The 16,366-nt window shown below is 46.3% G+C and overlaps 1 protein-coding gene across 1 annotated transcript; it reads right to left on the reverse strand.

Moving 5' to 3' along the window:
- Window positions 1–1,516: 1,516 nt before the first annotated feature.
- Window positions 1,517–16,117, reverse strand: CHAF1B (chromatin assembly factor 1 subunit B). Its single transcript, XM_008930053.3, has 13 exons — window positions 15,914–16,117; window positions 13,901–14,033; window positions 13,665–13,782; window positions 12,277–12,380; window positions 11,081–11,177; window positions 9,594–9,678; window positions 8,512–8,605; window positions 7,307–7,376; window positions 7,101–7,192; window positions 5,903–6,065; window positions 4,865–5,287; window positions 3,998–4,089; window positions 1,517–3,544 (listed from the first exon to the last, which is right to left on the reverse strand). The coding sequence occupies exons 1-13, from the start codon at window positions 16,037–16,039 to the stop codon at window positions 3,426–3,428; spliced, it is 1,716 nt and encodes a 571-aa protein (XP_008928301.2). The 5' UTR covers window positions 16,040–16,117; the 3' UTR covers window positions 1,517–3,425.
- Window positions 16,118–16,366: the final 249 nt, after the last annotated feature.

Consider the following 16,366-nt stretch of genomic DNA (forward strand, 5'->3'; position numbering starts at 1 on the left):
CACAGCTGAGGAAGGACAGAGCTGCTGGGGGGGGCTCTGGGCTGCTCAGGGAGGAGGAGAATTGGCACCAAATGTGGGGATTTTGCTTCAGGGTTTGTTGCTGCCAAGCAAGGGCTGGGAGATCTCCCGGGCAGGTGTGTCTGGAACAAGCAGGTAAAAATACCTGGAGAATCACAGAATGGTTTGGGTTGGAAGGAACCTCAAAGATCATCCTGTTCTAACCTGCTGCCATGGGCAGGGACACCTTCCACCAGCCCAGGTTGCTCCAAGGCACATCCAACCTGGCCTTGGACACTTCCAGAGATCCAGGGGCAGCCACAGCTTCTCTGGGAATTCTATCTCAAGCCCTCCCCCCCCTCACAGGGAAGAATTCTTTCCCAATATCTCATCTAAACCTATCAATTTGAATCCATTCCCCTCTGTCCTGTCACTCCAGGCCCTTGTAAAAGTCTTTTTACACAACTCTTTTTTCTTCACCAGGTGGAAAGAAGCCAAAAATAGTCACTTTTTAATAAAATTAAAAAAAAAATAAAGAAGAAATGTCTTCCAGTACAGTAAATGTAAGTTTGGAGGAGAGATTTCTGCTTCGTTTGCCTTGTTTTGGGTAACACTGTCACCTGCTGGCAGGAGAGTGCAAAACTGAAGTTTTGTGGCAAGAAAAGAGCCTTCCCATCCCAGAAGGGAAAAATAAACCCATCCTGGAAAACTAGGTACTCCTGGGTAAGAAGGATCACCACTGGTGATCAAAAATCCCAGTGGCACCAAACCCCCTCCCTGCAACCAGGACTCTCAGCTTCCCATCCACTTCCTTTCCCCAAATTCCAGTTTCTCCTCCTTCTCAACTCTCTCTCTGCATCCCAGCTCAAATTAATCCATACCTGTGACTTTTCCTCTCCCAGCCACCTCCATTTCCACCTCCACATTCCTCCTTTTTAACAAGCAAGGAATAACCCCCTGACAGGAGGGGGGAGCTTGAGCGGGTCGGGCTCTGCTCCCAGGGAATGAGGAGCAGGAGGAGAGGGAACAGTCTCAAGCTGTGCCAGGAGAGGCTCAGGTTGTACAGGAGGAGGAATTTCTCCCTGGAAAGGGTGGTCAGGAGGAATTTCTCCCTGGAAGGGGCTGCCCAGGGAGGTTTGGAGTCCCCAGCCCTGGAAATGTTCAAAAAAACCTGTGGATGTGGCACTTGAGGTTTAATGGTGAACCTCAACCTGGGCTGACAGTTGGACTTGATGATCTTAAAAGCTCTTTTCCAACCACAGTGATTCTGATTCCACACTGAAATCTGGGGTTGGTTTGCACTGCAACAGAAGAAATGTTTGCAGGGGCAGGAAGGACAGAAGGGTGTGAAAAGCAGAAAGGTTTCATCTAACAAATCCTGGTGTCATGGAACCCATGATCAGAGAACTCCAGTCTGCCTCCTCTTCATGATCCTGACACTGCTAAGCAGAAAACACACAGACAATGTAGTTACTTCAAAAAGCTGCTCTTCTTGATGACAAGTTTTTATTTTATGCTATTTAGTTGGTAACAACATTTGTATGCACACTCCCTGTGTTTATACAAAATACAGAGTCTGTTTTGAATCCACAGGCAAGTATCAAACAAATTTTGACCAAAAGGCAGTGGTTAAATAACTACAAGATATATAAATATATATATATATGGAGAGCAGAAAAATTTAACATCAATAGCACCGTGTCTGGCTGTCTAAAAACTAACCATTATCACACAGCAGGAAGTCTTTCCAGGAGCAAGACAAGTCATGAATCTTTAGCCATCTTAAAAGCTGCAAAATCTATCTGAAACCCACCTAAAAAGTTGCAAAATCTATTGGAGACCCATCTAAAAAGCTGCAAAGTCTATTTGAAACCCCCAGTGCAGTTCCCTGTGAATCCATGTGAAACAAGGCCTTGTCAGTTCAGTGGCTCATGGAAATATTTGGATTTTAAGGTGGGACCTCCACATGTTTTTGTTGAAGAGCAATAGATCCTCATGATTTTAATTAGCAGTAACTCCATCAAGGAAAAGACCTGTCACTGACTGAGAGTTTAAACTGTTACACTGGAGATGATCTTCCCTATTTCTCCCCTTACCTCTTCAAGGACATGCCCAAAAATTCCAGGACATTCTTGGAAAGGTTGGGGTTGAATGTGGCACTTCAGGTTTATCATTTTGCATCTCCCAGCAGAAAAAAGGCTCTCAAGGCATGGATTAACTTTCCTCAGTCGATTATAAAACATAATTCCTAAAGAAATCAAGCCCTGGCTTCTTAGAAGGAAGCTGGAAAAAAATAGGAACTATTTATTTGGAAAGAAGAGATGTTATATAAATATAACAGATTGCAGAACTGGGACATAAAGTGGCTGAAAACTAAGCTACCATGAATTTCCTAAGACTCTTTGCTTATTATTGTTGAAATTTCTTTGTAGACAACATAATTCATTTATCTGAAACACTGACACAGGTATTTGTTAATATTTCCTCCCTGTGAAACTTTTATGAGTCACTTTATAAAAGTATTTCTGCTTTTCTAAATATTAGTCTGCTCTCTTAGAAGATGACAGAAAACAAGCACTAATTAATTACACAACCAAATCCAGGGAAGAATTAAAAATCAAAGAGGTTTAATATGAACACACACATACATTGTGGTGTATTTTACTGGCTAAGGGAGTTAAGTCTTGGAAAAGGAAAAAGGGGGTATTTCTAATGTCTGCACTCAAATCCTGCTGCCTCAGGAAAACCTCCTGCCTGCATTTCTTTTTTAAACACAGAAACTAAACAATTAAGAACTTTTTTTCCTGCTGTTTAATTCCAAACCAGGTCCCCAGAGGGTTTCCTCCTTTTGCCTTCTTGTTTCTTGCAGTTCAAACTTTCCATTTCTGTTGAAGTCACCTCAGCCCTGATCTGTGTTGCACCCCGACCATCAGCTCCCATTCCACAGGTACTGAGGGGAATTATTTGACACTGCCCAACAAATAAGCCAAGATGCTGGAATGACACAATTTCCTCTTTTTTTTTAGGTCTTAAACCACATCAGATCCTATGAATACATTCTATTCTTGTGCCACACAGGTTACTGGAAGACATAATGCTTTGCAAACACAAATTTAGGGACTCTGATGGAGACTTGCAGGTTACTGGATGGCTTTTTAAATACCCAGATTTCCCTGATTTCCTTAAGCTCTGGCATTTCTTGAAGTCACTTCCCAACTATTTCTTCTTTCTGCAAAAACTACATTCCTGAAACCTGTGTCTTCTACTTGGCAGGTCCTTCCCAGTGCCACAGCAAATCTGCACAGGGAACTTGAATTGGGAATTGAGGATTTAACAGCTGCACAAAGAAATGCACTCAGATGTGGCTGCACTGACTTCAGACTGGGAAGAGCCTGCTAAAAGCTTCTTTGTTTGAATCAGCTCAGCCCTTATTTGTCTGGCTCAGAGGTGGTTTGATGTTCAGGTGCAGAAAGAGGCATTTCCTCAGTCCTGGGACGTTTTGGTGCTGGGGGATTTTGAAGACTGTCATCAGGTGGCAGTGGCCTCTCTGAAACAAGCAGACAGGGAGATCATTTAAGGTGAGAAAATTCAGATTAGTGAAGTAAATGGGTTTGCTGAATTCACAAACAATTCAGCACTCACCAAAATAAAAAACCAACCTTGGTTTGAGAGAGTCCAGCACCTGAAACAGTGATATGCTGGAAGGATAAGGGTCTTTAAAACCCACATGTAGGACCTGGAGAACATCAAATCCAGGTGAATTTATTCTTCATTTCACTATTACAAAGCCTGTAGTGACATACAGCAGCTGCCCAAGAGCTACCACCACAGTGAGAACACATTTTATATTGTCTAAAGCACCTTTCAAACACATCGAGACAAGGAAGAAGTTTCAGAATTTAAAACCAGGTTTGGGGTTTTTTTTAATAACAGAAATCTATAATGGAAAAAACTGATTGGCAAAAGACTTGGCTGGATGTTGAGAGCCACAAAAGCTTACCATGGTCCTGCTCTGAGGAAGGAGGCCCAGGAGCTGTGTCTGTATCTGCAGGGGTGGGTGTATCTGGCTTCAATGAAATCAAGTTTATTCTCCTTTAAAAGAGCAGAAATAGTTCAATTGCTTTATGGACATCATTTCCACAAATATTTTACTTAAAGGTTTAATTCATATAGAACCAGTTAATTGTAAAGGTAGTTCAGATATATTTTACTGCACTTTTCAAATTCTCTTTATATGTTGAATGATCCCATTCCAACCCCCTGCCATGGGCAGGGACACCTTCCACCAGCCCAGGTTGCTCCAAGCCCCGTCCAACCTGGCCTTGGACACTTCCAGGGATCCAGGGGCAGCCACAGCTTCTCTGGGCAACCTGGGCCAGGGCCTCCCCACCCTCACAGGGAACAATTTCTTTCTAATATCTAATATTTAAATACTTAATATTTGAATACTAACATCTGAAGGGTCTCGCCAGCTGAAGGCTTCAGGTACCATTTTTGTACAGACAGTGGGACCTGAAGGCAGAATCCCAGGATATTCCAAGTTGGAAAGGATGCACAAGGATCATCCAAGTCCAACTCCTGGCCCAAGACAGACCCCTATTGCTGCCATATGGCCATGGCACAGCCATCAGGTGAACTCTGCCACTGCCTCACATTTCAGGCAGAAATCCAAAAGCTGCACATTCAGGGTTCAGGAGACATCCTGACCTCCTCCAGAACTAGAACAAAAAAGTTCCACGTCAAGACAGCTCCCATCAAGACCCAGGGCTGGGAATTTCTGTCTAAACCCCAACCTTTGGACGTGGCACAAGCCCAGCTTGTCTCGGCCTCGGCGTTTACGACCGGGAAGGGCCACATAAAATCTCACCTTGGGGCCTTGAAACAGGCCTGTAACGTGTTGAGGGCGATCCTGCGGGGCTGCTTTGCCCCAGTGCTGGGGGGGGCTGCCTGGCTGCTCCTCCTCTCCTCTGAGGACGAGGCTGGCACGTTTGTGGTGCCCACAGGAGTGGAAGGCGAGTCCCTGCTGGCAGTGCTGGGTGTTCTGGGCTGGAGGCTGGCAGGGCTGGGATCGCTGCTCCTGCTGGGAGGAGTCCCCTCGGCCAGCCTGGAGCCTGGGGACGTGGATTTGTGGGACTGGCTCTTCTTCACCTTCTTCTCTGTTGCACCAGGAGTCCTGACACTGATCTGGGGCTTCTCCTTCAGTGGAATTCCCAGCTCATCCTCCTCGAAGGTGACGAAGGAACAGTATCCATCCGTGGAGGAAATAGCCAGGAAGGATCCGTCGCTGGACCTATTTGGGATTTATTGGTTTTCCATTAAAATTCAAGGACAGAACTTTTTTTTCCAACCCTCACACCCTCATGTTGTCCCTGTCTTTTCACCCTTCCTTCCCCAAGTCCATGTGTACATTTAAGCCTTGAGCAGCAGAGCAGGATAACCTGACTGGGTTCAGTTTTCAGCTCCAGTCCTAATTTCCCACATTAAATTAAAAGAGGGGAGTCAGACCAAAGACTTTGTCCCACATGTGGAGAACCACGAAGTAGGATTGTGCAGATAAAGCAGATTTTGACCAGAGCACAGAAACCTGAACTCAGGTGACTTCCAAAACCTCCAAACAACTTCCTTATTCCCAGTCATGCTGCCTGAACAATGAGGACTTTTCATGGGCATCTACCACGTTCATTTTCACAGGGAACTTGCACCTTTTTCCCCAATTAATTAAGAACCATAATTCTCCAGTTAACAGGGCAAAAAAGGGGTGCTTGCTCTTCAGACACTGATGACAGTGACCACACATATGTCACAAATTAAATATAAACCCAGAAGATGCCTCACGGAACTTTGGACAGGTAAAAAGGGAACTTCCGCTCTCACAACAAGCACCAGGAATAGAACAATTACTCACCAGGAAATGTCACTCAGGGTGTGATAATGGATGTTAGAGACATAACCAAAGGGGAAGGACTGCTCAGTGTCATAAAAAAGCACAGAATCTTCTGAAGCCACAGCAAACACCAACCGATAGGGCAGGTTAAAGAGAGCAGGGCAGGATTTCTGACTGATCTCATCTAGAGAGCAAAGAAATGGACACCCTGAGAATTCTCTCTTGCATTTATTGCAAGGTGGTGACTGCAGATATAATAAAGATGATGTTATTGATTAGATAAGCACTGAGAAGACAGCACTTGTATAAAATGTCTAATTTAATGTCAAGTACAACATTTCTGTTGCCTGAAGTTTGTGCCCTGTTGTCATAATCGAAGAGAAGTTGGCAGAAGCTTTTTCCCCTCTGGATTGCTATTATTTTGAAAAGTTTGTCCTATATTTTCCAGCTGAAATTTGTCAGCATATTTATATGAACTTTAGTTTTACAGTCTCCCTTTAGAGGAGCTCCAGAGACAAATGCAGACACTCACCTCCTTCCTTTGCAACACACCCTTAGAAGGGATCTAAAGATCACAATGAAAATACAACAGGTAATCTTTAAATCCCCTAGGGAACACTCCAAACTGACCCTGTAAAGAAAGGAGCAAAGCTCTGCCTTTTCACCAGAGTAACACTGGTCTTGTTAAAATATAAACCCTCCTGGGCCCACTGGGCTCACAATAAGGCTGAACTTCAATCCCCAGGTACGTTCTTGTGCCACTTTATACAACCCTTTCCCCACCTCAGAATTCCTGTTCTGGCCAGTAACACCAGCACTGCTTCAGGTTTGGCTTCCTTGAACAAACATCAACTCCCTGGTGCTTCTCTGATGTGGGTAATTGAGACTGAGAGAAAATATTTCACTGGATCACTCCTTTAGTGCTAAACCAAGTTATTTATTTTCAACACAAAACGCTTAATAGTTCAAGAAAAACATTAAACAGAGCTTCTGTAGCTTGAGAGGCCAAGTAACAACGTTTATCCACTCTATCAAAAGCTACTCACGAGGTGCTTAAGGTGAATTGAGGGCCTCAAGAATCAGGAAACAGCTCCTAAGATGTGGTACAACACTGTCTAAATGGAATGTTAAAAGGCTGAGGCATAAAAACAGTAAACAGACAGGCTGGCCTTTTCCCATATTTGCTGTAAATTCATACTCCCTGAAGGACTCACAGTACCTTTCTGAAATGCTCCTCTCAACTCGAAGTAGACTGGGCAGCAGCGAACGGCCAGAGTTCCCTTCCCAGGACACGGCAGGTGACCCACAGGCCTTCCAGAAAGAATCAGGGGTTTCAGGAAACACAGCTCCACTGTTTCAGCTTTTTAATTTTTTTTTTTTTTTTTTAAATAAAAACACACCTTTTTAATCTTGTTAAACTCTTACCTTTTCAGGTTGTTCCTGGAGAAAACATAGGTGGTGTTGGTAACGTTTTCTCCCGATTCCACGCAGCCAGCTGCGAAAATAAAAGGTTACAACGTCACTCAGGAAGGTCCTGAGCACACACCTGATGTCCACAAACATTCAGCTTCTCAGCAATTAGGCTTGTCAGTCGGGCAAAAGCACCCCAATACAACTTAAAAAGGCATCCCAAATGTTTATTTAGCGCTGGTTTTGTTTCCTTTATGTACTTCCCCCCTTCAAAGCTGCTTTTTGGTGCTGCCAGACATCTATAAAAGCAGTGCTTGTACACTGATCCCCTCCTTGCAGTGCTGTTTTTTACTCTGGCTGCAGAATGTTCTTAAGAAAGGACACAAACAAAGAGGGATCAGTTAAAAGAAACCACTCACTGTCCTTTGTTTCTCTTTTAACAGAGTTCTGGTGTTGCAATTTCCGTGTTTCAGTTCAGAAAAGCATTATAAATCTCATTTTTATCGCAGGAGGAAGTCGATGTTATGGAGTGCTAAAGGAGCACTGTGTTTTCTTCAGCAGGGAGAATGAGGAATGGAATTATTAGGATAAATCAGCATCCCTGAGGAGCTGGAAAGCCATATTGAGGCACATTCAAAGTAGAATAGATTAGAGAGGGAGCTGGGGGGGCTCAGCCTGGAGAAAAGGAGGCTCAGGGGGGACCTTCTGGCTCTGCAACCCCCTGACAGGAGGGGGGAGCCGGGGGGGGTCGGGCTCTGCTGCCAGGGAACAAGGGACAGGAGGAGAGGGAACGGCCTCAGGCTGTGCCAGGGGAGGCTCAGGTGGGACAGGAGGAGGAATTTCCTGCTGGAAAGGGTGGTCAGGCCTTGGCAGGGGCTGCCCAGGGAGGTTTGGAGTGCCCAGCCCTGGAGGTGTCCCAGGAAGGCCTGGCTGTGGCACTCAGTGCTCTGGGCTGGGGGACAAGGTGGGGATGGGGCACAGGGGGGACTGGATGACCTTGGAGCTCTTTTCCAGCCTCAGTGACTCTGTGTTTGTGTTTGGCTCTGACAGTGATCCCACACCTCGTCCCACCCCTCATCCCAGCCCCGCCTGCCAGGAGGGGCCGTGTCCATGTCCCTCCTTCCCGGTGCCACCACAGGTTGGACTCGATGATCTCGGAGCTGTTTTCCAACCTGGAGGATGCTGGGACACCACCTCAGTCCCAGCCCCTGTTCCCATACCTGGAGTGAGCAAATAGGAGCCGTCAGGAGTGAAGCTGAGCCGCCGGAAGAAGGACTTCATGCTGTCGTCGTGGAACATCCGGTAGCTCCTGGCCTGCAAAACAGGGAAACCAGGGCTGTCAGGAGTGCCATGAAGCTGGAATTCCAGGGAGAGGAAACATCCAGTTGCACAACCCAACTTTTAAAAGGAAATGTTTGAAGGAACCACGGCTCCTCCAAACTCCACTTTCTGCTCTGCTATAAATCCTTCTCAGCTAAGAAAAACAGGCCTTGATCCCTCTTCAGCTGAACAAAACACTCCCAGGGCAGACCAGTAATCCAAAAATAGTCAGAACCTGGAGAACAACACTATTTAACAGTCAGTGTGAGGGCCTGTTCCTCAGGCACTTAATTTTAACTCCAGTATTAGAGGTTGAAAGAGAAACTCCTCTAATGGCAAACTGCCTGCTCTCAAGCCTGGTCTTTAGTCTCCATAAAACTCTAACAAATGTTTTCCCCAAGAAAAGAAAAAAGAATGAACAGAAGGAATTAAAAAGGCTATAGCCAGCTTGGAGGTGTTACTTTATTATCACTTAGAACTGTTTTGGTGAAAAAAAGCTCTTTGTTTTCTCTCTTAGAGAGAATTTCCTGAATTTTCCCCTAAGTCATGTTTTTCTTAATAACCAGCCTACCTTCTGGAAAACTTCAGGCTGCTAACTTTAAAACATTATTTCTGTGTCATATCCATGAATAAACTTACAGCTACTTGTAGACATGCTTTAAGTTTTTCCTGTTAAAAATTCACCATACATACATAGTATTTTTCCAAACCATTATAAACATTGACAACCAAAGGCATTGTGTGGCTGCTTTGAGCAGATTAACCTGCAAGAAGTTTTTGGGGATATGGATTAGGGGTGATCCTGGTGGTGTTGGGTGATGGTGGGACTGGGTGATCTTGAAGGTCACTTCCAACCTTGATGATCCTGTGTTAGTTACACGGATCACAGGAATGGCAAATTCTTGGTTTCATGGAACAGAAAACTCATGGAAAAATATCCCCCAGCACATTCTCTGGTCCCAGCAGCAGCAGAACAACGTACCTCTCCTTCAGCTCCTGATCCAGATGGCATCTTGGTGACATTGAATGCCACCCTCTTGGTCTGGGTGCTGTACACCCGCAGGACCCTGCGTGGGGAGAGCACAGTCAGCTGGCACTGCAACACGGAACCACCCACTGCCAAGGGACCCCAAAACCCACCCAGTGCCACCCCTGCCATGGGCAGGGACACCTTCCACCAGCCCAGGTTGCTCCAAGCCCTGTCCAACCTGGCCTTGGACACTTCCAGGGATCCAGGGGCAGCCACAGCTTCTCTGGGAATTCTATGCCAGACCCTCCCCACCCTCACAGGGAAGAATTCCTTCCCAATATCCCATCTAACCCTGCCCTCTGGCAGTTTGAAGCCATTTCCCCTTGTCCTGTCACTCCAGGCCCTTGGAAATAGTCTCTCTCCATCTTTCCTGTAGCCCCTTGAGGTCCTGGAAGGCCACAATCAGGTCACCCCAAAGCTTCTCTTCTCCAGTCTGAACAATCCCAGCTCTCCCAGCCTTTCCTCACAGGACAGGATCTCTATCCCTCTGCTCATCCTGGTGGCTCTGAACAGCTTCCTTTCACCCCAAGTCTCACATAATGCCCCAGGACCTCCCTTCTCAGTAAATGACAATCACCTGTTAATTAAAATCCCTCTCACAAGACACCACCTGGGGGATGTGTTTTAATGCCTAAATAACCAGTGAGTCCCTGACAATGTTTTGACTCAACAAAGTTTGTGAACTACCAGCACATGGATTCATGGAGGAAAACGGGAATGAGCAGCCAGGGAACTGCCAGGCTGTTCCTACCTGTCCTGTGGGTTCCTGCAGAGTGGGAATTCATCTCAAAAAGACAGTGAACTACATCTCCATGAATCAGGGAATCCCAGAATGATCTGGGTTGGAAGGGACATTAAAAATCATCTGGTTCCAACCCCCTACCATGGGCAGGGACACCTTCCACTAGCCCAGGTTGCTCCAAGCCCCATCCAACCTGCCCTTGGACACTTCCAGGGTTCATTTCCTTTGGAATAAATGAAATTTAGAGCATATCTCTGTACAGAATGCTGGAACCCCCCTGACTTCACCTCACCAGGACAGTGGGAGCCCAAGCAAACCCAAGTGCCCACCCCACCACCCAGCTCTGACCTTCCCTGAGTTATGCTGGTTTAAGATATATTTGGTATCAGTAACAACCAACAACATGAAAACTCATTTCCTGAAGAAAAATTCCTACAGAAGTCCATGTTAAGCTTATTTGCTGCCAAGAGAGGACACTCCCATTCACAGGAATCATTTACCACAAGGAAAAAATTAAGCAAAGTATCATTTTACTTTCACATCAACCTGCTTACATTACAACCTGAATAAAACTAAAAAAAAGTCACATGAATCTGGTGCATTTCCTTTTAATTCATCCTCCATTAAGAAAGAATATTAATTAATATGAATATTTTATTATTTATGTTAATTAATAAAACACAGACCAGCAGCTCACCTGTCACAGCTCAGGGTTGCAATGTACTGGCCTAGAGGATCCCAGGTTACTCCTTGGACATAACTCTTGTGCTCATTAAATATTGAAACCTTCTGTCCTGGAATTACAAACAGCTTTCAGATCCCAAGCTCAAATGTGTTGTAAAACACTTCTTTGTTACAGAAATAAAACAAGACAAAAAATTAAAGTGTTGATTTGATGGTAGCTGGAAAAACTAGAAGAAATAGTTGCTTTTAAAGTCCAATTAAGGTTTGTTTGCTACAAAATAACTCCAATAACTAATTTCTACAGGACATCCTGTAACAGTTTGTAACTCAAGGACTTCCAGTCCCTCAATCCCACTGCAGTGAGCTGGGAATGAACACAACTGTTTTGCCTAATGGAGCTTAAAAACAGTCACATCTTGCAAAACAGAGTCTGAATCCTGTATTGCTTCCCATTTTTCACCTAGATCATCAAATCATGGAATCATGGAATGGCTTGGGTTGGAAGGGACTTTAAAGATGATCCAATGCCACCCCCTGCCATGGGCAGGGACACCTTCCACCAGCTCAGGTGGCTCCAAGCCCTGTCCAACCTGGCCTGGGACACTTCCAGGGATCCAGGGGCAGCCACAGCTTCTCTGGGAATTCTATCCCAGCCCCTCCCCACCCTCCAGCCAAGAATTCCTTCCTAATATCTAATCCAAATCCACCCTGTGCCAGTTTGAAGCCATTCCCCCTTGTCCTGTCACTCCAGGCCCTAAACAGTCTCTCTCCATCTGCCTTGATGGCTCCCTCAGGTACTAAAAGGCCACAAGTTGGTTTGTTGGGGTGTGGAGTAAAGCAAGGAGCTGTTTATTTAGGAGTTCTGGGTGAAAAAATTGGGTACAGTTCATTATCAACACTCCAAGGTGAAGGGGTTATTGATATGTCAAATTGATATTGATGTCATATTGATATGCCTGAGGATAACTATATTATATATTATTATATTATTATATATCTATATATATATAAAAAATATATATTTATATATAGCTGGGCTATCAGCCTCACAACACCAGAAAATCACACTGAGAAAAACTAATCACAAAAAACAAACAAACAAACAAACACAAACACAAAAAAGATGCTTCCAATTTTTTGGTAAATCCCACAGGGCACTTCCACCAGCTCTGGAGACGCAAGGGATAAATAAATAAACGTGGCATTTACCTTTATTGACATCCCACATTATAGCTGTGTTATCCACAGAAGCAGAGGCCATGTAATTTCCATCTGAGGTCCAACAAATATCATACACATCTTCCAAGTGGCCTCTGGAAGCCAGAGAAGAAAGCAATTATTAATTTGATAATTAACAGCTATGTGTAAACGAGACTTTAACGTATTTTTAGGTTAAAAAAAAATTTAAAAAATCAAGAGACATATAAAATATCACTGAAATAAAACAAACAACATGTTTTTCAGCTGTTAAAAAATCCCTTCCACGTTCAGAAGGTGGTAAACATTCTGGAACCAGCTAAAGGGCTCCATCAAAACCCATTTTTATTGCTTGTTGCTTGAAGACTTATCACACAGTATGGCAACTTTACATATTTGAAAATTTGGGTTGTTTCTTTGCTTTTAAGAGAGAAATGTTTCTACAGGATCCTGCTGGTACTTCAAGCAATCCCACCAGGGCTTCTGGAATTGTTCTCACACCAACCTCAGCAGCTGCCAAGAATGTTTCAGTTATGGAGAGCAGAGTTACTTTTCATTTTTTATTTTGTGAGAACAGCTGTAGTTCAACTGCCAGTGATGTTTTGATGCCTTGGCCACTGTCAGCTAAATTTACTCAGCCTGAGTATGTACTGTGTATATTTTATTAACTGTGGTACATTTGAAGCAACAGCTGTAATTGCATCAATCATTTTATCTACTGATGCTCTCGGCCTTAATAAAGATCAAAATTTCTACTCTGAAGCCAGTAAAATAAAACTTCACATTTCTTCTATGTATTTCTGTGCTGAGCTCTAAGGGACTGCAAATCTCAGGAACCAATTTCAGAGTGTGTGAGTTATGACTTTCTGCCTTGACTGAAGATGTCATAGAAAAAAAAGTATAGAAAAAAAAGTTAAATACAATAAAATCACAGAATCACAGAAGAGTTTGGGTTGTAAAGGACTTTAAAGATGATCCAGTTCCAACCCCCTGCCATGGGAGAGACACCTTCCACTAGCCCAGGTTGCTCCAAGCCCCTCCCACCTGGCCTTGGACACTTCCAGGGATCCAGGGGCAGCCACAGCTTCTCTGGGCAACCTGGGCCAGGGCCTCCCCACTCTCACAGGGAAGAATTTCTTTCTAATATCTAATCTAACCCTGCCCCCTGCCAGTTTTAGACCATTCCCTTTTGTTCTGTCACTCTCTATGTGTACAAAACATCCCTCTCCATGCTTTTTATGTGCCCTCTCAAGGGGGCCTTCAAAGGACTAATATTAGAGCAAGCAAATATTAGAGAGCACTGAATATCTGCAGACACTGAAGACTGTACCACACAACAAAAGCCACTGGGGACCCAAAAACACTGAAGGGAAAAGCAGGTTCACGAAATAACGAGCTACCTTAAGGTTTTAACAACTGCCCAGTTCTCCTTGTTGAGCTGAGCTTCATCCTCATCCTGAAAAACCAGCGGCTCCAGTTCCTTGCTGTCGTTCAGCTTCCACAGCAAAATGACAGCATCTGCAGGAGAAACCAGATGAAGCTCCTCTCTTTCCCCCACTCCCTGTTTCGTTAATGCATTTTATGTAGTCCAGCATCACGATGATCCTGCGTGAGACCCACGAGGAGCAGCTCTCACCGTCTCCTCCGGACGCCAGGATCTCTCCGCTCGGAGAGAAGCGCACGACGTTCACGGCCTTGGTGTGCCGGGCCAGGTTGGACAGGAATTCCACGATGGCTTTGCCGTCCGGACCTTTCTCCACCTTCCAGATCTGGTTACAAAAGGGTTACGGGAAGTTTTGAGGGCCAAGGTGCAGTATCACAGCATCAGCAAGGCTGGGAGAGACCTCCAGGATCGTCCAGTCCCACCCCAGCACCACCACAATCACCCCCAATCCATGGCCCCAAGGGACACATCCAGACACCTCTGGAACACTTCCAGACACAGGGACTCCACCACCTTCCTGAGCAACTCATTCCAGTGCCTGACCACTCTGACAGGGAAAGCTTTTTCTTAACCTCTCATCTGAACCTGCCCTGGTGCAGTTTGAGGCCATTTCCTCTCCTCCTTTCCTTCGGGACATGGCAGCAGAGCCCGACCCCCCTCCCTGCCCCCTCCTGTGCAATGAGGTCCCCCCTGAGCCTCCTCTTCTCCAGATAAACCCCCCCAGCTCCCTCAGCTGCTCCTCACAGGACATGTTTTCCAGATCCTTCCCCAGTTCTGTTCCCTTCTCCAGACACACTCCAGCCCCTCCATGTCCTTTTGGAAGTGAGGGGTCCAGAAGAGAGCACAGGACTCGAGGTGCAGCTTCACCACTTCCACAATCCCCACTTCCATCAGCCCATGGTGAGGCAGCCATGACCCTGCAGCCCAGGGACTCCACAGGGAGCAGAGATCCACCCACAGCCCCGGGAGGAGCCCACACTGGAGCAGGGGATGTGCCCTGCAGGAGGCTGCAGGCTGTGCACAGCCCGTGCTGGAACAGGCTCCTGGCAGGACCTGTGGCCCTGTGGAGAGAGCAGCCACACTGGAGCAGGTTTGCTGGCAGGACTTGTGACCCTGTGGGGGACCCACATTGTTCCTGAAGGACTGACCCCGTGGAAATGGACCCACGCTGGAGAACTTCCTGTAAAACTGCAGCCCATGGGAAGGACTCATGTCTGAGAAGTTCCTGGAGGACCATCTCCTGTGGGATGGACTCCACACTGGAGCAGGGAAAGGTGTGAGGAGGGAGGAGATGGAAAAGGCAGGAACGAAGCTGAGCCTGGAAGGAAGGGAGGGGGTGGCAGGAAGGTGGTTTTAGTTTTCTTCTTATTTCTCACTATCCTACTCTGTTATCAACTGGCAATAAATTAAATTGATTTCCCTAAGTAGAGTCACAGAATGGTTTGGGTTGGAAGGGACATTAAAGATCATCCAGTCCCACCCCCTGCCATGGGCAGGGACACCTTCCACCAGACCAGGTTGCTCCAAGCCCTGTCCAACCTGGCCTTGGACGCTTCCAGGGATCCAGGGGCAGCCACAGCTTCTCTGGGCAACCTGGGCCAGGGCCTCCCCACCCTCACAGCGAAGAACTTCTTCCTTCTTTCATGTGCATTAAGAATTCAAAACCTGATAAAGAACTACCTGATTTTGCAGAGGTGGTTCCTACAGCCACACCTCTGGGGACTTGTGCTAGTCAACATTTTCCTAAGGGATTCTCAAAAGGATGAACAACTGGGAAACAAAGCCTGCAAGCACCAACACAAATGACTGAGGAGAGATAAAGCTGAAGGCGAACGAAAAAGGCTGTACAAAGACCTCACACTGCTGAGTGACTACTCATAACATGGCAGACAAAATTCAACTGTGAGGAACATGAAGAAATTAAAATTAGTTGTTTCTTACTGACCCACAGGTCTGTGCCCTCCATTAGCACTACTCCAGTACAGCAGCCAGCAGCTGATGGAGGTAATTTTCCACAAATAACAGTTTGACACTCAGCAGCAGAACTCAGGGAGAACTCAAGAAGATGATCAAAGGGCTGGAGCACAGTTGCTGTGGAGACACGCTGGGAGAGCTGGGGGCGTTCAGAGTGGAGAAGAGAAGGCTCCAGGGAGACCTCAGAGCCCCTTCCAGTGCCTAAACCCCACCCAAAGCAGCCGAACTCACCCTCACAGCCGTGTCCACCCCCGCCGAGGCCAAGCGATTGATCTTCCCATCCGCCCCGTGCTGGAAGTCCAGGCTGTAAACAGGCTCCTTATTGTGCCACACGATTTCGCAGGTGATGACCTTCATGTCCGCTGAAGAAAACAAGAGCCAAAAGCCCACCTCAGTTCTCGTTCCTCAGGGCTCTGGCCATCCAACTTCCCGCACATTTCGCAGGCACCGCTGACACACCCCGGAACTTCCCAGCAGGATGGTTTGAGAAAGGCCGTTCCTAAAAGTTAGGACTGAGTACGGCTAATGCGCCTCTTTCGGGACTGCAGGACAAGAATATAAAGCCCTGTCTCTCGGCCCACCCCTCCCGTGGGTAGAAAGGCACAAAGGAAGAAAACCCCGCCGGGGTAACAACCCACACAACGCCCGGGCACGGGCGGCCCGGCGCGGGGGGCAGAGGCGCCG

The sequence above is a fragment of the Manacus vitellinus genome, unplaced genomic scaffold (assembly GCF_001715985.3).
Source record: "Manacus vitellinus isolate BGI_N305 unplaced genomic scaffold, ASM171598v3 scaffold_86_pilon, whole genome shotgun sequence".
Taxonomy (NCBI): Eukaryota; Metazoa; Chordata; class Aves; order Passeriformes; family Pipridae; genus Manacus; species Manacus vitellinus.

Excerpts from the sequence above, each read along its gene's own strand:
- CHAF1B (XM_008930053.3), bottom strand. The coding sequence starts at position 16,039 with ATGAAGGTCATCACCTGCGAAATCGTGTGGCACAATAAGGAGCCTGTT. Across the intron at positions 13,783-13,900 it reads CCTGGCGTCCGGAGGAGACG|ATGCTGTCATTTTGCTGTGG; the intron begins GTGAGAGCTGCT and ends TTTCTCCTGCAG. Across the intron at positions 11,178-12,276 it reads AATGTGGGATGTCAATAAAG|GACAGAAGGTTTCAATATTT; the intron begins GTAAATGCCACG and ends TTGTAATTCCAG.